A 14,967-nucleotide genomic window follows, 5' to 3' on the forward strand; every position below is an offset into this window, starting at 1 on the left:
TGCTGGCGTCGTTAAACAGTACCAGTCGGAAGCTTCGGTTTTTTCACCGTTCAAACATTTCCTGGATGATAGACATACATGGCAAGGGCGTCCGAACTATTTGCGGTCCGCCGTCCACATTTTTGCTTACTTTTGCTAAAAAAAAAAACAACCAAAAAAAAGTTTTGACTTGGCCCGCAATGCTATTTGGAAAGTGAAATGAAAAGGTTTGATGGTACGCCCAAATTTACCTCATCACCTTTAACAGAAAGCCTTGACATAGCAATTTGACAAAGACAATGTGTAATTGTCTGAGATTTTATTACCATGTTTGATAAGTTTAATTAGAGAAACATGTTGCCTTTATTGTCTTTCTTTCCTGTATGTAATGTTGATTGTAATTTTGATCGGACTGAATAATTGTAACGAATAATTATTAAGAATACGGAATAATAATAAAAAAAACATCAGTGAAAAGCTTTTTTAAATATAAAACTAAGAATGTTCCGCTCCGCTGACGTCACTACATGCTGCCGTCACTACAGTTGCCGTCACGACACGACAAATCCAATCGACATTTTCCGTCATACAAAACGTGAAAAGGGTCAGCAAAGGCGGGGCGCCCAGTCGCGCCTGCGCGACGAAGCCGGGGCAGAGAGAGAGAGAGAGAGAGAGAGAGAGAGAGAGAGAGAGAGAGAGCGAGAGAGTGAGAGAGTGAGCGTGAGAGAGAAAGAGCGAGAAAGAGAGAGAAAGAGAGAGAGAGAGGGAGAGAGACGCCCACATTCGGCGGAGTCGCCGGAACCGCGGAGGAAATGGTACCGAGCCCCAAACAGTTTTAAGGATGGAAAGATAAAAAGAAGAGATGACAGTTTAATTGAATGTTCTAACTTTTCATGGGCGTCCTGAACGCAACGGTCGCCAATGTCTCATGCGCGTGCGGTTGCGCGCGCCTCAGCTCCGTCATGGACATCAGTGAGTACACGCTTACTTCATGCGACCGTTTTTCGGTGCTGAGTAGAAAAGTTCCGGACTGGCAACTTGAGCAGTCGTCTCGTGCGTACAAGTGGACTGGGTCGGACTTTTTGCTGCTCGGGGACGTCAGCTTTGACGTTGTGCGTTCTCGCGAGGTTTTATCTGCGGCGCTGCTTACACGTGAAACGTTGTGAAAAGGCGAAAGGTGAAAAGCTGCGTGGAAAACGAAATGGGGTGGCAAAAGTGTGTTTTTGGGGCGGGATCGTTCTTGTTGCTTCGTCATCCGGAAGCAGACGTCTAGTCGGAGTGGGGTCACCGTGGCTCTTTCTTCGCTCTGTCAGAGCTCCCTCGCTACATCGCGGTTGGATTACCGCGTCTTTATTATTATAAACAATAACACCCTCTACATTCATTCATGACCTTTTTTGTTGCTGTTTTACATTGTGTTTTTCAACGCTAACGTCAGCTAGCATGTTACCACAGGCACAAGATGTCGGATAAGCAAACAAACTCCTTTTAGGCCTATTATCATCAATGACAACATTAAACTGACAAAGAAAGTGCAACTCACATTTCACAGAGACAACAATCACCGACAGTGACGTCATCTCTCCTCGCTACAAAATGTAACGTCAACAGTGGCCAGAGGTAGCGCTAAAAACGAAGAAACAAAGCACAAATGAATGGACGTTAAAGCGGGGGTGTCCTCAAGGCCCGGAATCCTGCATGTTTTCCGTTTTCTTTCCCTGACACACCTGATTCAAATGATCAGCTCATCAGAAGACCGATTAGCACGCCGATCATTTGAACGGTCTCCAACCTTTTGACTCTTCCTCACACGGTCCCGATCCGGAAGCTTTCTGATGCCGTTTTCTTTTCGAACGGAGAGCAAATGAATCGGAACGTTACATGCCTTTATTTACCGTAATCCCTCAAGTATAAGACACACAACCTGGGATACTTACGGCCAAATTAACGCGAGTCGCGAGAAAACAACCGCTTTGCGCATTCAACCTTGCGCCGGCGAGGCGTTCACTGACCGCTCACAACGTGGGAAATTTGATACACACTTACACACAACAAATATATGACTTACTGATACGAACGCAAGAAAATATGAAGACTTTTGCAAAAGATTCTTTTGTTTTGCTATTTTTCTTATATCGTTCACTCTTCTTTGCTACTCAATATAATAATGGTACTACCACGTAATGTTAACTTTTTACTAGCGAGGCAGATCGTGGTAACAAAAATCATGCAGTGCGTGACAAACCGGATAACATTACAGCTCAAAATACATCAAATACACCACATTTCCATTATTTTGCTTTGCTATAATTTAGACTTTGTCGCTAAATTCTTGGTGCGTCTTGTACACGTTAAATGTAGTTCCAAAATTGAATACAGTAACTCAAACATGAATGGCGTAGTATCCCCCCCCCCCTCCCCCATCGTATATTTGACTGAAAAAAAAAAATCGCAGAGGGTGCCGCACTCCAAAACGGCACAAAACCATCCAGCCGAAGTCGGTGACACCCTCAGCTGTTTTTTTTGTCGTCGTTGCCCCGTCTAGACGGCGGCGACAAAAGCGGCGCGCCACGTATGCAAATGAAGGACGATCCGCGTTTGGACGGCGGTCGGGCCTCTCCTTTGTTGCCGCTCGCCAGTCCAACAATTTGCGTGGTCTTTCTTGAGCCGGGGAATACATTAGCCCCGACCCGACGAGCACAAGGTCATCCAAATATATCCGCTCCAGTCAAAGCGGACTAAAAAGCAAACCTTCTCTGTTGTTCAACCGAGGAAATCCTGGAAAGATTTTGTCATCCCCGAGTGTAGTTTTTTGCATTTTTTTGTCATGAGCGAATATGAAAAACATCATTCGAATATCCCCTTGAAAGTAAAAGCAGCAACAAAAAAAAAACGTTTTACAACCTAATTCATGCGAAAGAGAGAAACGCGCTTCTCCCCGGTTTGAGCTTATTTATGCCAACTTTCCCCTTAAATCAGTGCTTCTCATTGATATTTTGTCAAGCCCCCCAGGAAAGAGAAAGCTTTTGGGGCTGGACCCGCTGACTACAAATTAGATAATTGTCTGTAACAATTGTATGAGTGTACCTAAACGTGTATCCTTTTTAACATTAACAAAAGAAATAAGCAAGATAAATCAACGTTCAACAGCCGTTGATTATTTTGACAGTGGGTCAAAACAACGGGTTACAGCTCAGTCTAAAACTGAAAAAAATGAACGAGTGCGTGAAAGAAAGGCAAAAATTCCTATTTTATTGCAACAATATTTCGCATGACAAAAACAAAGCCTTTTCCCTGGTGTCATCCCACACATTTTGAAATGGGGGCCCCGGGCCTGGACTTTGACGCCGGTGCGCTAGCGTGAAGGCAATGTAGCGTTGCGGTCCCGGCGCCGCGTGCAAATCCGCCGAAACCTTTCCGACGCTCCAGCTTACTGAGCGCCTCTCGCGCTGGCGTCATTTGAATTTGAAAGGCCGCCGAGTCAGACGGGCCGAGCGCGACCGGCTCGCGCCGTGTGTGTGTGCGCGCGCACAGACGGCAGTGTCTGAAACGTATGAAAATCAAAGCTCATTATGATCAGCTGCTTGTCTGGCTCCCACACTGTGTGTGTGTGTGTGTGTGTGTGTGTGTGTGTGTGTGTGTGTGTGTGTTGACAGACGTTTGTGAGCGTTTTGTTTCTTCAAGCGTTCCAAGCCCGCAAATGATATTTATGAGCTCGCCTTGGCCCTTTCCCACCATGCGCTTCTCAATCCCGTTTTGCCGAGCCCCCCCGGAAAGAGAAAACTTTTGGTACCTTGAAAAATTGTGTACGTCTACCTGATCCTTTTTAACACGGACAAAAGGAAAGCGCGAAATAGATCGACTCTCAGCAACCGTTCGTGATTTTTGACAGCGTTTATACGAGTCGCAGCTCGGCCGAAAGCTGAAAAAAATAAACCGGTGCATCAAAGTGCGGCGGCGGTAACGGTGGCGTTCTTACGTACGATAATTAAGGGGGCGGGCCAGAGGGCGAACGTCAGTGCCCGTCGCAGCTAACGGCGGCCGGCCTTTGATCAAAGGAGCCAGCGTAGCGAAGCCACGCCTTGGGAAAAAAGGCTACCGACTCCACGGTCCCTTCCCCGAGCGCAAAGTTGAGTTTCTCATTGTACGACGTCTAGCCCCCACCCCACTTGAAACTTTGCCCCCCGCCTCCGGACCCCTCCCCGTCGACGGTGGCCCCCTTTTGTCGGTCCGAAGCGGGCCGGGGAGGGGGGGGCGCTCGGCCCTTTGGGTTTTGTGCAGGCGACAAAGTTTGCTCGCGGTCAGTGAGTGCGTGGCGGCCGGCCGGCGAGGACGCGCACCCCCCGCTCTCACCCTTTTTTTATCCTTCTTCTTGCGCGGGAATACTACCGAGGTGCGGAAGGGAGACGGGCCGGTATGCATCCTGCGGCGGGGACGCACGACCGTGAGCAGTGCGTACCGGCGCAACTGTGCGGTGAGTCGGTTGTTGAAACGGCGCCAAACCGGAATACCTTTCATCTGACTTTGGTAAAAGTCACGGGTCCCGGCGGAAAAGCCAAAAATGGCGCGATAAAAAGCGGAAAGCAAGTCTAAGATTCAAAGCGCACGAACGAGACGTGAGCAAAAACCAACGACGGATTTGAACAAACGGCGCGGGAAAATGTATTGAAACCATAGAATGCATTTGTATGCGGCGTCCATCATCATCGCCCCCATACTTCGACCGGTGAGATGACTTAGTCCATTGTGCTAGAAAAGTCCGCTTTTTACCTCGAGCCCCGGTTTGTTTATCTTCAACGTGTCTGTTCGGTTCTTCTTCCTGAACTTCCCAAGCGCTTCGCTTTTTACGAGACGTGGGAAAACAACAACGGCTGGTAACGGACGAAAACGCACTCAAATAACAGAACGCCCTCACGCGTCGCACCCATCGTCATCTTCCTCATATTGCAACCGCGGATGTCCCTTTTGGTGGAAAAGCTGGCTTTACTTTGAGTCAGTTTAGCTTCAACGTATCTCTTTTGTTCCTCCTCTCGGTCTTCCAAAAAGTTTCCTTTTCACTTTTTACAATCTGGCTCATTGTTATTTGATGGTGCATTACTTGACTTGCCACCGAGTTGATGTTTTTCCGGGACTAAAGATAGCACTTTCAGGAAGCTTTTTTGCCACGACGAGATCACGCACCAATCGACGCGACAAAACTGCTCTATTGGGACGGGGCGCTGGAATTTCCCCCATTGTTGGTTATTGTTGATAAGAAAGTATGCGTGTCCAGCAAAAATGAGGCGTCCGGGACGCAGGGGCGCACCAGAGCGCCGACCTTTAGAAGAAACTTGCCGCCACATCAAAACAATGCAGCCAGTTGACATCAAAAATAACTTTTCTTGCATATTTCATTTACCTGTAAAAATCAGCAAACTCGGCACAGTAGTTAACTACTTCATTCCGCCATAATGAATCTATTCAAACCGATTTTGAGTATGCATGCATTATTATTGTCTGAATAATTTGACAATTCAAACCTTCAGGTAAATGTTCGTGGGTGTATTCCTTTGATTAAAACTGCCCAGACTGACTCAGAAAACAGCGAGATTTTATTTTTGGGCCATGCGTTTGGGCCAAATTTGGCAAATCATAAACTCACAACAAAGGGGAAGATATACTTGCTTATGCGGTACTTCTCCAAAAAACAAAAATTCCATTTTTTTAGTCATTGTTAAAAACACCCGAAAACAGGAAACGCGAGCAAATCGATGAATCGTCTTGCAAAAATGTAAATGGCGTGATTTACGATGCCAACGTTGGCAGCATGTGACAAATCCCTTTTACGGAAGAAAAGCCGCCGCCGGAAAGCAAATCTCGCAAACGTTTCCGAGACCTGAGTCGAAAATTGCCATACGCTAATATTGGAATATTTTTATTCACGGTCATTTCACAATCGGGCGTAAATCGTGTGTGTGTGTTAGCGGGACATTTACAGCACTGGGTGTGCTGTCTAGACAGCTTTGTGTGCTGTGTGTGACCTCTTAGTGCACCTTGTTAAAAAAAAGTGTGAGAAAAGCACTGTGTGTGCAGTTTGTGTGTGTGTGTGCGCGGGGGGGGGGGGGGGGGCATTTAGAGCAGACTGCTGCGAAACAAAGCCCGCCCTGTCTGTCTGGTCTGCAGCGTGCGCGCGTGCGTGCGCGCCACACTAAAGCCGCCGCATCTCATGGTGAGCCAATCGTTTGCCTGCAACGTCGGCAGACTCGCTCAATGTGTCCGTTTTGAGACTTTTCTTTTCTTTTTCTTTGTTGGTCTCCTCATCACACACGACAAGCAAGTTTGATTTTGCAAGTTGAGCTGGAATTTTCAAGACATCAAAGTCCCGCACACAAACGCTGATCGCCTTTGCAAGCGATTCTTAAATGTATTTCGGTATGAACTGAAAGTATAAGATACGGGGATCGGCCGAAATATGCGACAATGAAATTAACGGTAAATTACATCAACAAACGACAACCGACGATTGACAATTTTATCTTCGGCGATGTGGGGGGGGGGGGCAATTTCCAGCGCGCGTAAACGTGAACTCTCCATTAGTGAAGTTGTAGGCTCGTCACCTGTCTCTTGACTGGGCCTTCTCTCCTTCCCGTCTGTTTATTGCTCATTTCAGTCATTTGTGAGTCCCTGCGATATGTGAAATACCGCAAAGTAGCGTCCGCCCCCCCACCCGACAGAATTTTCAGGCCTGTGCATGTGTGCGTGTGCGCAGCCCAGCTGGAGTTGGTTGAGACGGCGGTGATCGTGCTGGTGCTGATGGTGATGGTGGTGGTGGTCACGTGCGTGCTCAACCGCTACCGGCCGCCGTCGCCGCTCTCCAGACGCTCCGCGGGGGCGGAGCCGGGCCCAGGCATCGCCACGGTGAGGTGCCATCTTGAAAAGCGTGTGTCGGCGCGTGTGCTTGCACGTGTTTATATGTCTGATCTTCTTTTAACCTTTTACCGATGGGGAAAAAAAAACGGTATTTTGCTCGCGTTTTAGGTGGAAAAAAAGCATTTGAGGAGTCTTTTTCTCGACCAATACAAATGTATCGTTTTAGGATTACACGGCAAATCGATTGATCTGAGTTCCGATCGCGACTCGCGCGCCGCCGCTTATTCCGGCCGTCGTCGACGTTTTCGTCCTCCTTTCAGGAAGCGGGCGCGCGGTGCTCCCAGGGTCCGAGCGGCGCGTGGTTGGAGGTAAGGCGGGCGGGCTTCCCGCGATGACGTGTCAGTCGGGTGACCCTCCCGTCCCCCCGAGCAGGGGTCGGCGGCGGCGGCGGCGCGCTGGCCGCAGGGGTGCCCCGCCTCCGCCTTCCGGCCCACGTTCCCTTTCCTCCGGCGGGACTTGATGATGGACCTGCCGCCCAGCATCTCGCTGTCGGACGGCGAGGAGCCGCCGCCCTACCGCGGCCCGTGCGCCCTGCAGCTGCGGGACCCCGAGCAGCAGATGGAGCTGAACCGGGAGTCGGTGCGGCCGCCGCCCAATCGCACCGTCTTCGACTGGCGTCCCCGGGACCCGCCCCCGTCCTGCCAACGTGCCAGGTAAACCGTCAGAGGCGGCTTCCAAGAAGTTGCGGAGACAAGGCTGAGGCGCCGTCTTTGGCGGGCGGAAGACTGATGGTTAGCGCGGACTGTTGGGGGTCTCGTAGGCTCAGAATCACTTTGAGGGTCGGATTCAGACATGGGGTCGGGAGGATTCGTGAAATGGTTCGTGGAAGCAAAGAGTCGCGGGAACGAGCTACCGCATAGGTCTGGAAGGGCAGTCCTGGAGGGCCGCAATCCTGCAGGTTTTTCCCTGCATGTTTTCCTGCATGCTTCTTCTCATGATTGGGATCCTTGCCGACGAGCTAATCATTCGAATCGGGTGACTTCAAGACAGGGGCGTCGAAAGCGTGCAGGGTTGCGGCCCTCCGGGACTACGGTTCCAGACCGATGACCTAACGGGACTCAGGATCGGGGTTAGTTTTTGTAAGTCCCTCTTAACGTGCGTAATTTCTCCGCAGCCTCAAACAGGAAGTGACGCTCCCGACCTACACCGAGATCCTTGGGCAGCTCTACCGAGCGCCGCAGTGACCCGGCGCCCCGAACGCCGGGAGCGCAAAGGACACGACGTGACTCCGCGCGAGCCGGCTCGCGACTCGCGAGCTAGCTCGGTAGCCCCTGGCCGCGAGCCTGCGCTCTGATTGGTCGGCGGTACCGGACGCGTCCGGGCGGGGGCCTCGCATCCCTTTGCGCTCTTCGAACCTTTGTTACATATTTCCCCGTTTGTTCGTCCTCTTCCAGTTTCTTGGTCTTTTTCCGTTTCCGAGCCGCTCCGACGGCAAATGATTGTATCTTGAAAAAGTCCACCTCCGGTCCAAGTCGGCTTCCGTTGCGGGAAGGGCCAGGGCCTTTGAAAATTCCCGAAAGCGCCTCTCGGCCTTTTGTTCATCCGAGCACAAAATGGCTTCTCCTTTGCCTCTCTGGACCTTTGGGCTAACTTTGCGCGTGCTAAGAGCTCCGCCTTAATGTTCTCCACCGGACGGAGGAGTCGGCGCCAATTGCTGCCGAGATTCTCGACGAAACCTTTCCACGGGAGCTTTGCACAGGTCGACTCCAAAACGTCCGCGATGAGCAACGTCATTTCTAAAAGATCTATTTTTGTGTGTGTATTATTTGAAGGTTTTAGGAACAGGGGAAAAAAATGGCTGACATCCGCCCGAACAATTTTATTTATATGAAAACGATTGCACTATTGCTGTACAGTAAAGAGGCTTTTTTTAGTCAAAGGAACTCTGTCCGTTGGACTCATATGCAGCACACTTGTGCGCATAGGTGGACATGCCCCTTCAAACTTACACACATTTCGTCTCACCGTGCAAATTTTCCCATTTTCTCCCCCTCTCCCGCCGGAAGGAAGGTTGGGCCCTCTTTAAAAACGGTAGATATCCCAAGCGCAGTTTTTCACTCGTGATGTCGAAACGTGACACTCTTTCGTGTCTTTGGCGTAAAGCGGAACAACCAGCAAAAAAAAAAAAACATGCAACGTGCAACGTGAGGAATAAACGCAGTATCATTTTGGTGAGAGCACTTTACCGCGTCAGACAAGAAAATCAAATCAGCCAGCATCCAATCAGACAACAGAGATCATCCAATCCTCCATCTTTTTTTTTTTTTTTTTATATGCGCCGGCATGCGACCGGTCGCCGCAGTGCAGACACACGAACGTGTTAACAAAGGACACGAGTGTCGGCGGCGAGCTGTCTGCCACCGGGGACCCGACAAATCCGGCACCCAACCCAGCGGGGTCCGGTCTTTATGCAACAGCGCCCTCCGCAGGGAAGCGGCCGCACCGCAGGCGTCAAAGTTAGCGCGCTCGCTAAAATGAGCTTGGCGCCGCTGCGGTTGCCCCGCCTGGGAGGGTCGCGGCGGGTAAAGCGAGACCGGACGGGTTCCGATCGAGGGTCCCGCGGGCTCCATCGTCTTGATTTTTTTAAAAAAATTTTTTGCTGGCTAGCGATCGGGTGAGAGGGTTAGAGGGGGCGGGGCTTTTGAAATGTCACCTGCAGCGATTGCTTTCAGAGAGCGTGAGGGTGTGCTAGTTTTTGTCCTTCCGTCTTCCCGGGGCTCCTTGAGTGAGAATACTTTTTTTTGGGGGGGGGGTTCTATCGCAGTGGGGACATTTGATTGACACGATGCATTGACTGGCCTTGAACCTAACGCGTCACGACAGATTGCCAAACGCTAACCTCAATCAAAATCCAATCTAAACCGATGACCCAAAAGCAACTAAGGTCTCACGCGCGCACACATTCTTGATTCCGCTGCAAAGCGCGTTTCCTGGGAGTCTAAACCAAGCACACCAAAATGAGCGCGCACCTTCACACCTGGTGGGCCCGCCTCTTAAGTAGCCCCTCCCCTTCTCTACTTCCTGTCAGAGCGAGCCCTTCCTTCTCCCTGAGTCCAATGACAGAGGTCCTCGCACACAGGCCTCACGTTTTGTTTGAGAATGGCCAGTTAGGCCTGTCAATCATCCTGGGACGCGCCTCCCCCGTGCCCTCAAAGGTGATTGGATTCGGTCTGACACACGATGATGATGATTTTGTTGTTGTTGTTGTTGCAATACGTCCACTGTTTGCCTTCTTTCCTGCCACTTTAGCTTAGTGTTGATGTTGTTCTAGTTGTTTTATTTTTTCTTTTCAATATTTTGCTCCGCGTATTTTTTTGCATCATTCCGCGCGTTTTGGTGTCCAATCATCCTCAAGCGTGAAACTCATGTCAAAGTGTCTTCTTTGCGCTAAACGTGGCGTCTACACACGTGTGCCTTCTACGTTTTGATCTTATTCCGCATGTTGCTAGCACTTCAGAACGCCGCTGGCGTTTTGTTTTTTTTAAGACTCTTCATTTTGTTGTCGGGATGCTGCCTTTGAAGACAGCTGGGAATCTGGAAAGCTTAACGTGTACAAAAATGTAAAGGGCGAGCTTTTGAAAGCTTGAATGTCCGCCACGTCCGCTTGGGGCCTCCAAAATGGAGCACAATCTGTTCAGGGAAGTTATTCTGGTTTCCAATATTTGGCAGAATGGAATTCAGATAACTGATCAATCAGCTAAGTGGATTTTATAAGCACTGCGATTCCCCAAATACGAGACACACTTTTCTTCCCAAAATTGAAGTTTTGATTTTTTTTTCCTCTTCTTTTCTCGACACCATTCGAGTTAGATCGACCCCGAGGTCGATACGGCATTATTTTCCATCAAAGAAGCGAGCGGACTGAACCGACGTCCGAGGCCATCCTTATTCACCCACGGGAATATTACTAAAACCGAGAGGTTACGACGTGTCCGGCCGATTCGATTCAGAGTGCGCCGGTTAGAGAACACTCCTCTATTTGACCGGTTTATTACTTTACGCGCAGCGAATGTATAACTTACAGAAAATATGAAGACTCTTGCAAAAGATTATTTTGTGTTGCTATAGTTTTGACGTTGCCAAAACGGTAACACAGAAAAGCCCAGAATTTGAGCCCCAAATGAAGGGTGTGTCTCATACACAGGTGCGTCTTAACTGGTTTTTGGGTCCCTTAACTCTCGGCGGGCTTGATTGTCACTATACCTGACTTACGTTTGAACAAAAGTCATTCAAAAACGGTCTGATTCCAGCTCATCTGGGTGGGGCCCAAATGGGTTGGCGGATTCTGACGGGAGTTCGATTTTGCACCCGGCGCGCGCACTTGCGCCACCGATGTTCGCGACGAAAAGGAAGACGCTCCCCAATTGTTGTTGTTGTTGTCGTCGTCGGAATCATTTCCGTTTGGTATCTCGCCCAAATAAATTTCTTTTGTACAAACATCGATGTGACTTTTGATATTTGACTTTACATATCCTGGAACGCCGGCTCCTCATACATGCACGGCACCGCACTGCCCCGAAGTGGCCGAAGCGTGCACTGCAGGAAGTTATTGCCTATGTTTGGATTTTTCGTTTTTGTTTAATTTATTATTTGACTGGTTGTTCTTTTTACATCACAGTTATATATATAGTTTGTTAATCTACGTCGTTTGAATTCGTCATTCGACTCGTTATTCCTTTACAAATTGTGATTTCAATTCTGTGGAGAAAAAAAAAAAGTGATTATTGTTGCCCAGCCCTAATGTGGAGTGAAGACAATACGGGGTAAATGTGGGGGGTTGTTTTGTTCTAGCGTGTCAAAATGTTTGTGCAATGGCTGCTTGCATCCTGCAGGGGGCAGCCTTGAACGCATAATATCGGACCGCTTCAGAAAGCGCCATCTCCGAACCTTTCCCTCGCATGTGTTGGATGACGTCATCGACCCGCGAGCTGAAAAATTATTCGCTTTGCGACACCAATGACATCATAGCGCGACCACGTGAGTCATTCTTCATCCGCTGTTGTGTCCTTTGTCCACTTTGTCCACGATTACGCCACCGGTACACGTTCCCCACTTTCGCGACGATTACGTCACCGGTATACGTTCCCCACTTTCGCGACGATTACGTCACCGGTACACGTTCGCGTTCCGAATTTTGAACGTAGAGTATTCGCAAAGCCCGCAGAAAAAAAAGAAAAAAAACTTGACGATTGCAGCTGGGGGAAAAAAAAGACAAATTCCAAGCAGCGACCTTGTTTTGTAGAAGATGAATTGTTTTTGTTTTTCTGTTTAAGTTGGTGACACGTTAACAGAAAAAGCGCCCTCGCTGCTCTTCTCCCCCGGAAAAGAAGACAACAAGGGCTGTCCGCAGAACACTGGACGCCAGCCGGCCAGCGAGCGAGCGAGCGAGCGAGCGAGGGTGAAAAGAACCAAAAAAATCATGTGATTCCGACCATTTGATAGACAGGTTTTCATTCGATTCCAATTCGGAGAAAAAAACCCAACAACAATGAAGGGACGACGCGTTAGCAAAAAGTTGCCCGTCTTCTTCATTCCTAACGCTTGCATGCAGTGCTTCCCAAAGTGGGGGTAGGAATTTGGGTTATTAATGCCTGGGGATGTTTTGGATGTTTTTTAAGCGCAATATCGAGGGAAAAGCATACAAAAACACTCGAATGTTGTCACGACGCGCGCACTTTCAATATGTCGTCCCTTCCAAATGCTTGCAAACGGGAGCTGGAGAGCAAGCGATTCAGCCCGTGTCGCGCTCATTTACTGACATTCAAAATGAGGAACACTCTCACTTTTGGACACGTTGACATTTTGACATGAATCCTTTCGATGGCAACTCGCAAACGGGGCGCGGTTGGAATTTTGGAGTCGGGATCCCCCAAAAAGCAGGACGGCTCTTATTCTGCGGCAGGGAAGCGCTCTACTTCAGGCAACACATAACATCATATCCGCAAAGCATCCAATAGCTGTCAAGGTTTTTTTGTCCTCCTCGTTTTTCACCGAATGAAAACTCTTGGAAAGGATGCAGCCTCGGCAGCAATCTGTTTGTTATGAGGAGGCTTGCAATTTGCCATTTGTATTTTTCCTACTTCAGTACGGCTGAAAAGTAAGAACCAGACTCGCCGTCAAATTGAATTTGAAAAGGCGGGGCACTCACGTCTGACTTGGATTCTTTTTTGGGTCTGTTTTTGCCAACGTTAGCAATGGGGTCCTCGGAAAATTTGCCATCACACATATTTGAGAACCCTCGCAACCCATTTTGTGTATCTATGTTATATATTTTATGTATCTATTTTGTTTAGTGCCAAACCTTGGCGGCGGATTTCCCTTGTTTTTTATTTCTTGGCCTTTTAGGTGCGCCTTACAGAGCGCAAAATACACTAGCGGCGTCCCGCGGCGATTCACTCGCGCCTCCGCGCAATTTCAACACGCGCTAGGCACTTATCAACGTGTTGACGTGACATTTTGTAAAACGTGGACCTTGTTCCGGTTGTTTTTTTATTTTTGCGGTGACCAACCCAAGACGGGGAAAACAAGCTAGCGATGATTAACTTCCCCCCTCGGCATTATCTTTACGTCTTACACAACGCCGGGGAGACTTTCGCCGCTCGCCGCTTGCGCCTGAAGGCCAAGGCCGCCACCATTTCCCCCGCCCCCCCCCTTCCTTTCCACCTTCGCTGTCGGATACATACGTCCCTTCATCGATCGTTTTTCCGAAAGGACTTGAAAATCTTTTTTGCTAACATCGCTACCGAACGAATGTTCGGTATTGCTACCGAACGAAGGGTGTCAAACATACGGCCCGCGGGCCGCTTCTATACGATACCGTGGAGCAGGCCGGTCTAAGAAAGCAACCGACGCAAGCGGTCGAATTTTTCATTTGTTTACGTCGGTTCGGTCTGCTCGCTTCTTTTCTTGAAAAGCTGTTATCTGCGACGGGCACTTGCTGCCAACAGCCGACTGCCGTCTGCCGTCTAGCTCAGCCTGTTATAGTAAATATTGTAAGCAAGGATATGGCCGGTAAAAAAATGCACTTATTATTTTGAAATTTGTCAACATGCGTTTTGCTTCAACAATGGCTTGCCGACGAGCCAACGCAGCCGGTAAAGCTAATGCTGTTTTTTGACTAAACAATTGACCTTTTGGGGGTAAATTGAGCCAGTTTGTAATAAAGGAGGCGTGCTATTTGCAATTTTGATTTTCTAAACTTCAGTATAGCTGAAAAGGAACAAATACACTTTACAAATGAAATATGTCGCTGAATAAAAAGGCCACTTATGTTTGGCTTAATTTCGTTTTTGTTTCTGCGAACATTAGCGATGAGGGTCCTTTCTTTCTCTGGAAAAAGGGGCCCTGACTTCAAAAAGTTGGAGAACCCTTGCCTTAGTTAGAAAACGCGGACGGGTATTCCCTTCCACTCATTTGTTGATTGCGGTCTTTTGGCATCCACGCATAATCGCAAACTTGGTGAAACGCGAATGCTGCGCAACTTTGGGTAGTTCTGGTCAAAAGTACTTCAGCTGCGTTGCGAGGAAAAGGAAAAACAAGTGCTAGGAGCGCATTCAACGTTGCATTGCCACACATTCACAACGTGGGAAATCTGAAAGGACACCTAATAACGCGCAACAAATATATAACTCAGACATAAACACCAGAAAATATGAAGACTTTTGCAAAAGATTGGTTTGCCTAAAAATTAAGTGTTCATGCTGTGCACAGGTGCGTCTTACGTTTGGAAAATTACTTATACTCGTCTTCATTTATTTATTTATTTTTGTCTTGTTTTAGATTGTGATTTAATATTTGGTTAGCAACAACCAACAAACCACAAACGTTGGGTCAAATGCTCTCAAAGTCTGTGTGTGTGTGTGTGTGTGGGGGGGGGGGGGGGGGGGGTGCTTGTGCAGGGCCCTCTACATACAGCGTAGTTGTCATTTGAAACGATTTTCATGATTTAATGACAGGTATAAAACGGATCGCCTTGCTTGCAATCACTTTGGTGCCATTCGTTTGTCAGCAAAATGATGATGATTGCCGTCGTAAACTTAGATGGCTCCTTTTTATCTTCCACCTTTGGGAAAAAAAAAA

General features: G+C 48.6%; 1 protein-coding gene across 1 annotated transcript; it reads left to right on the top strand.

The window, feature by feature from the left end:
- The first annotated feature begins 659 nt into the window (after positions 1-659).
- LOC148419605 (protein TMEPAI-like) lies at positions 660-11,329 on the top strand. Its single transcript, XM_088422359.1, has 6 exons — positions 660-794; positions 935-951; positions 6,728-6,876; positions 7,149-7,196; positions 7,261-7,541; positions 8,003-11,329. Exons 2-6 carry the CDS (start codon positions 942-944, stop codon positions 8,070-8,072), a joined length of 558 nt encoding a protein of 185 aa, XP_088278485.1. The 5' UTR covers positions 660-794; positions 935-941; the 3' UTR covers positions 8,073-11,329.
- The last annotated feature ends 3,638 nt before the right edge of the window (positions 11,330-14,967 follow it).

Source organism: Hippichthys cyanospilos, chromosome 9 (genome assembly GCF_059441005.1).
Source record: "Hippichthys cyanospilos isolate Australia breed blue-spotted pipefish chromosome 9, RoL_Hcya_1.0, whole genome shotgun sequence".
In the NCBI taxonomy this organism is placed as follows: domain Eukaryota; kingdom Metazoa; phylum Chordata; class Actinopteri; order Syngnathiformes; family Syngnathidae; genus Hippichthys; species Hippichthys cyanospilos.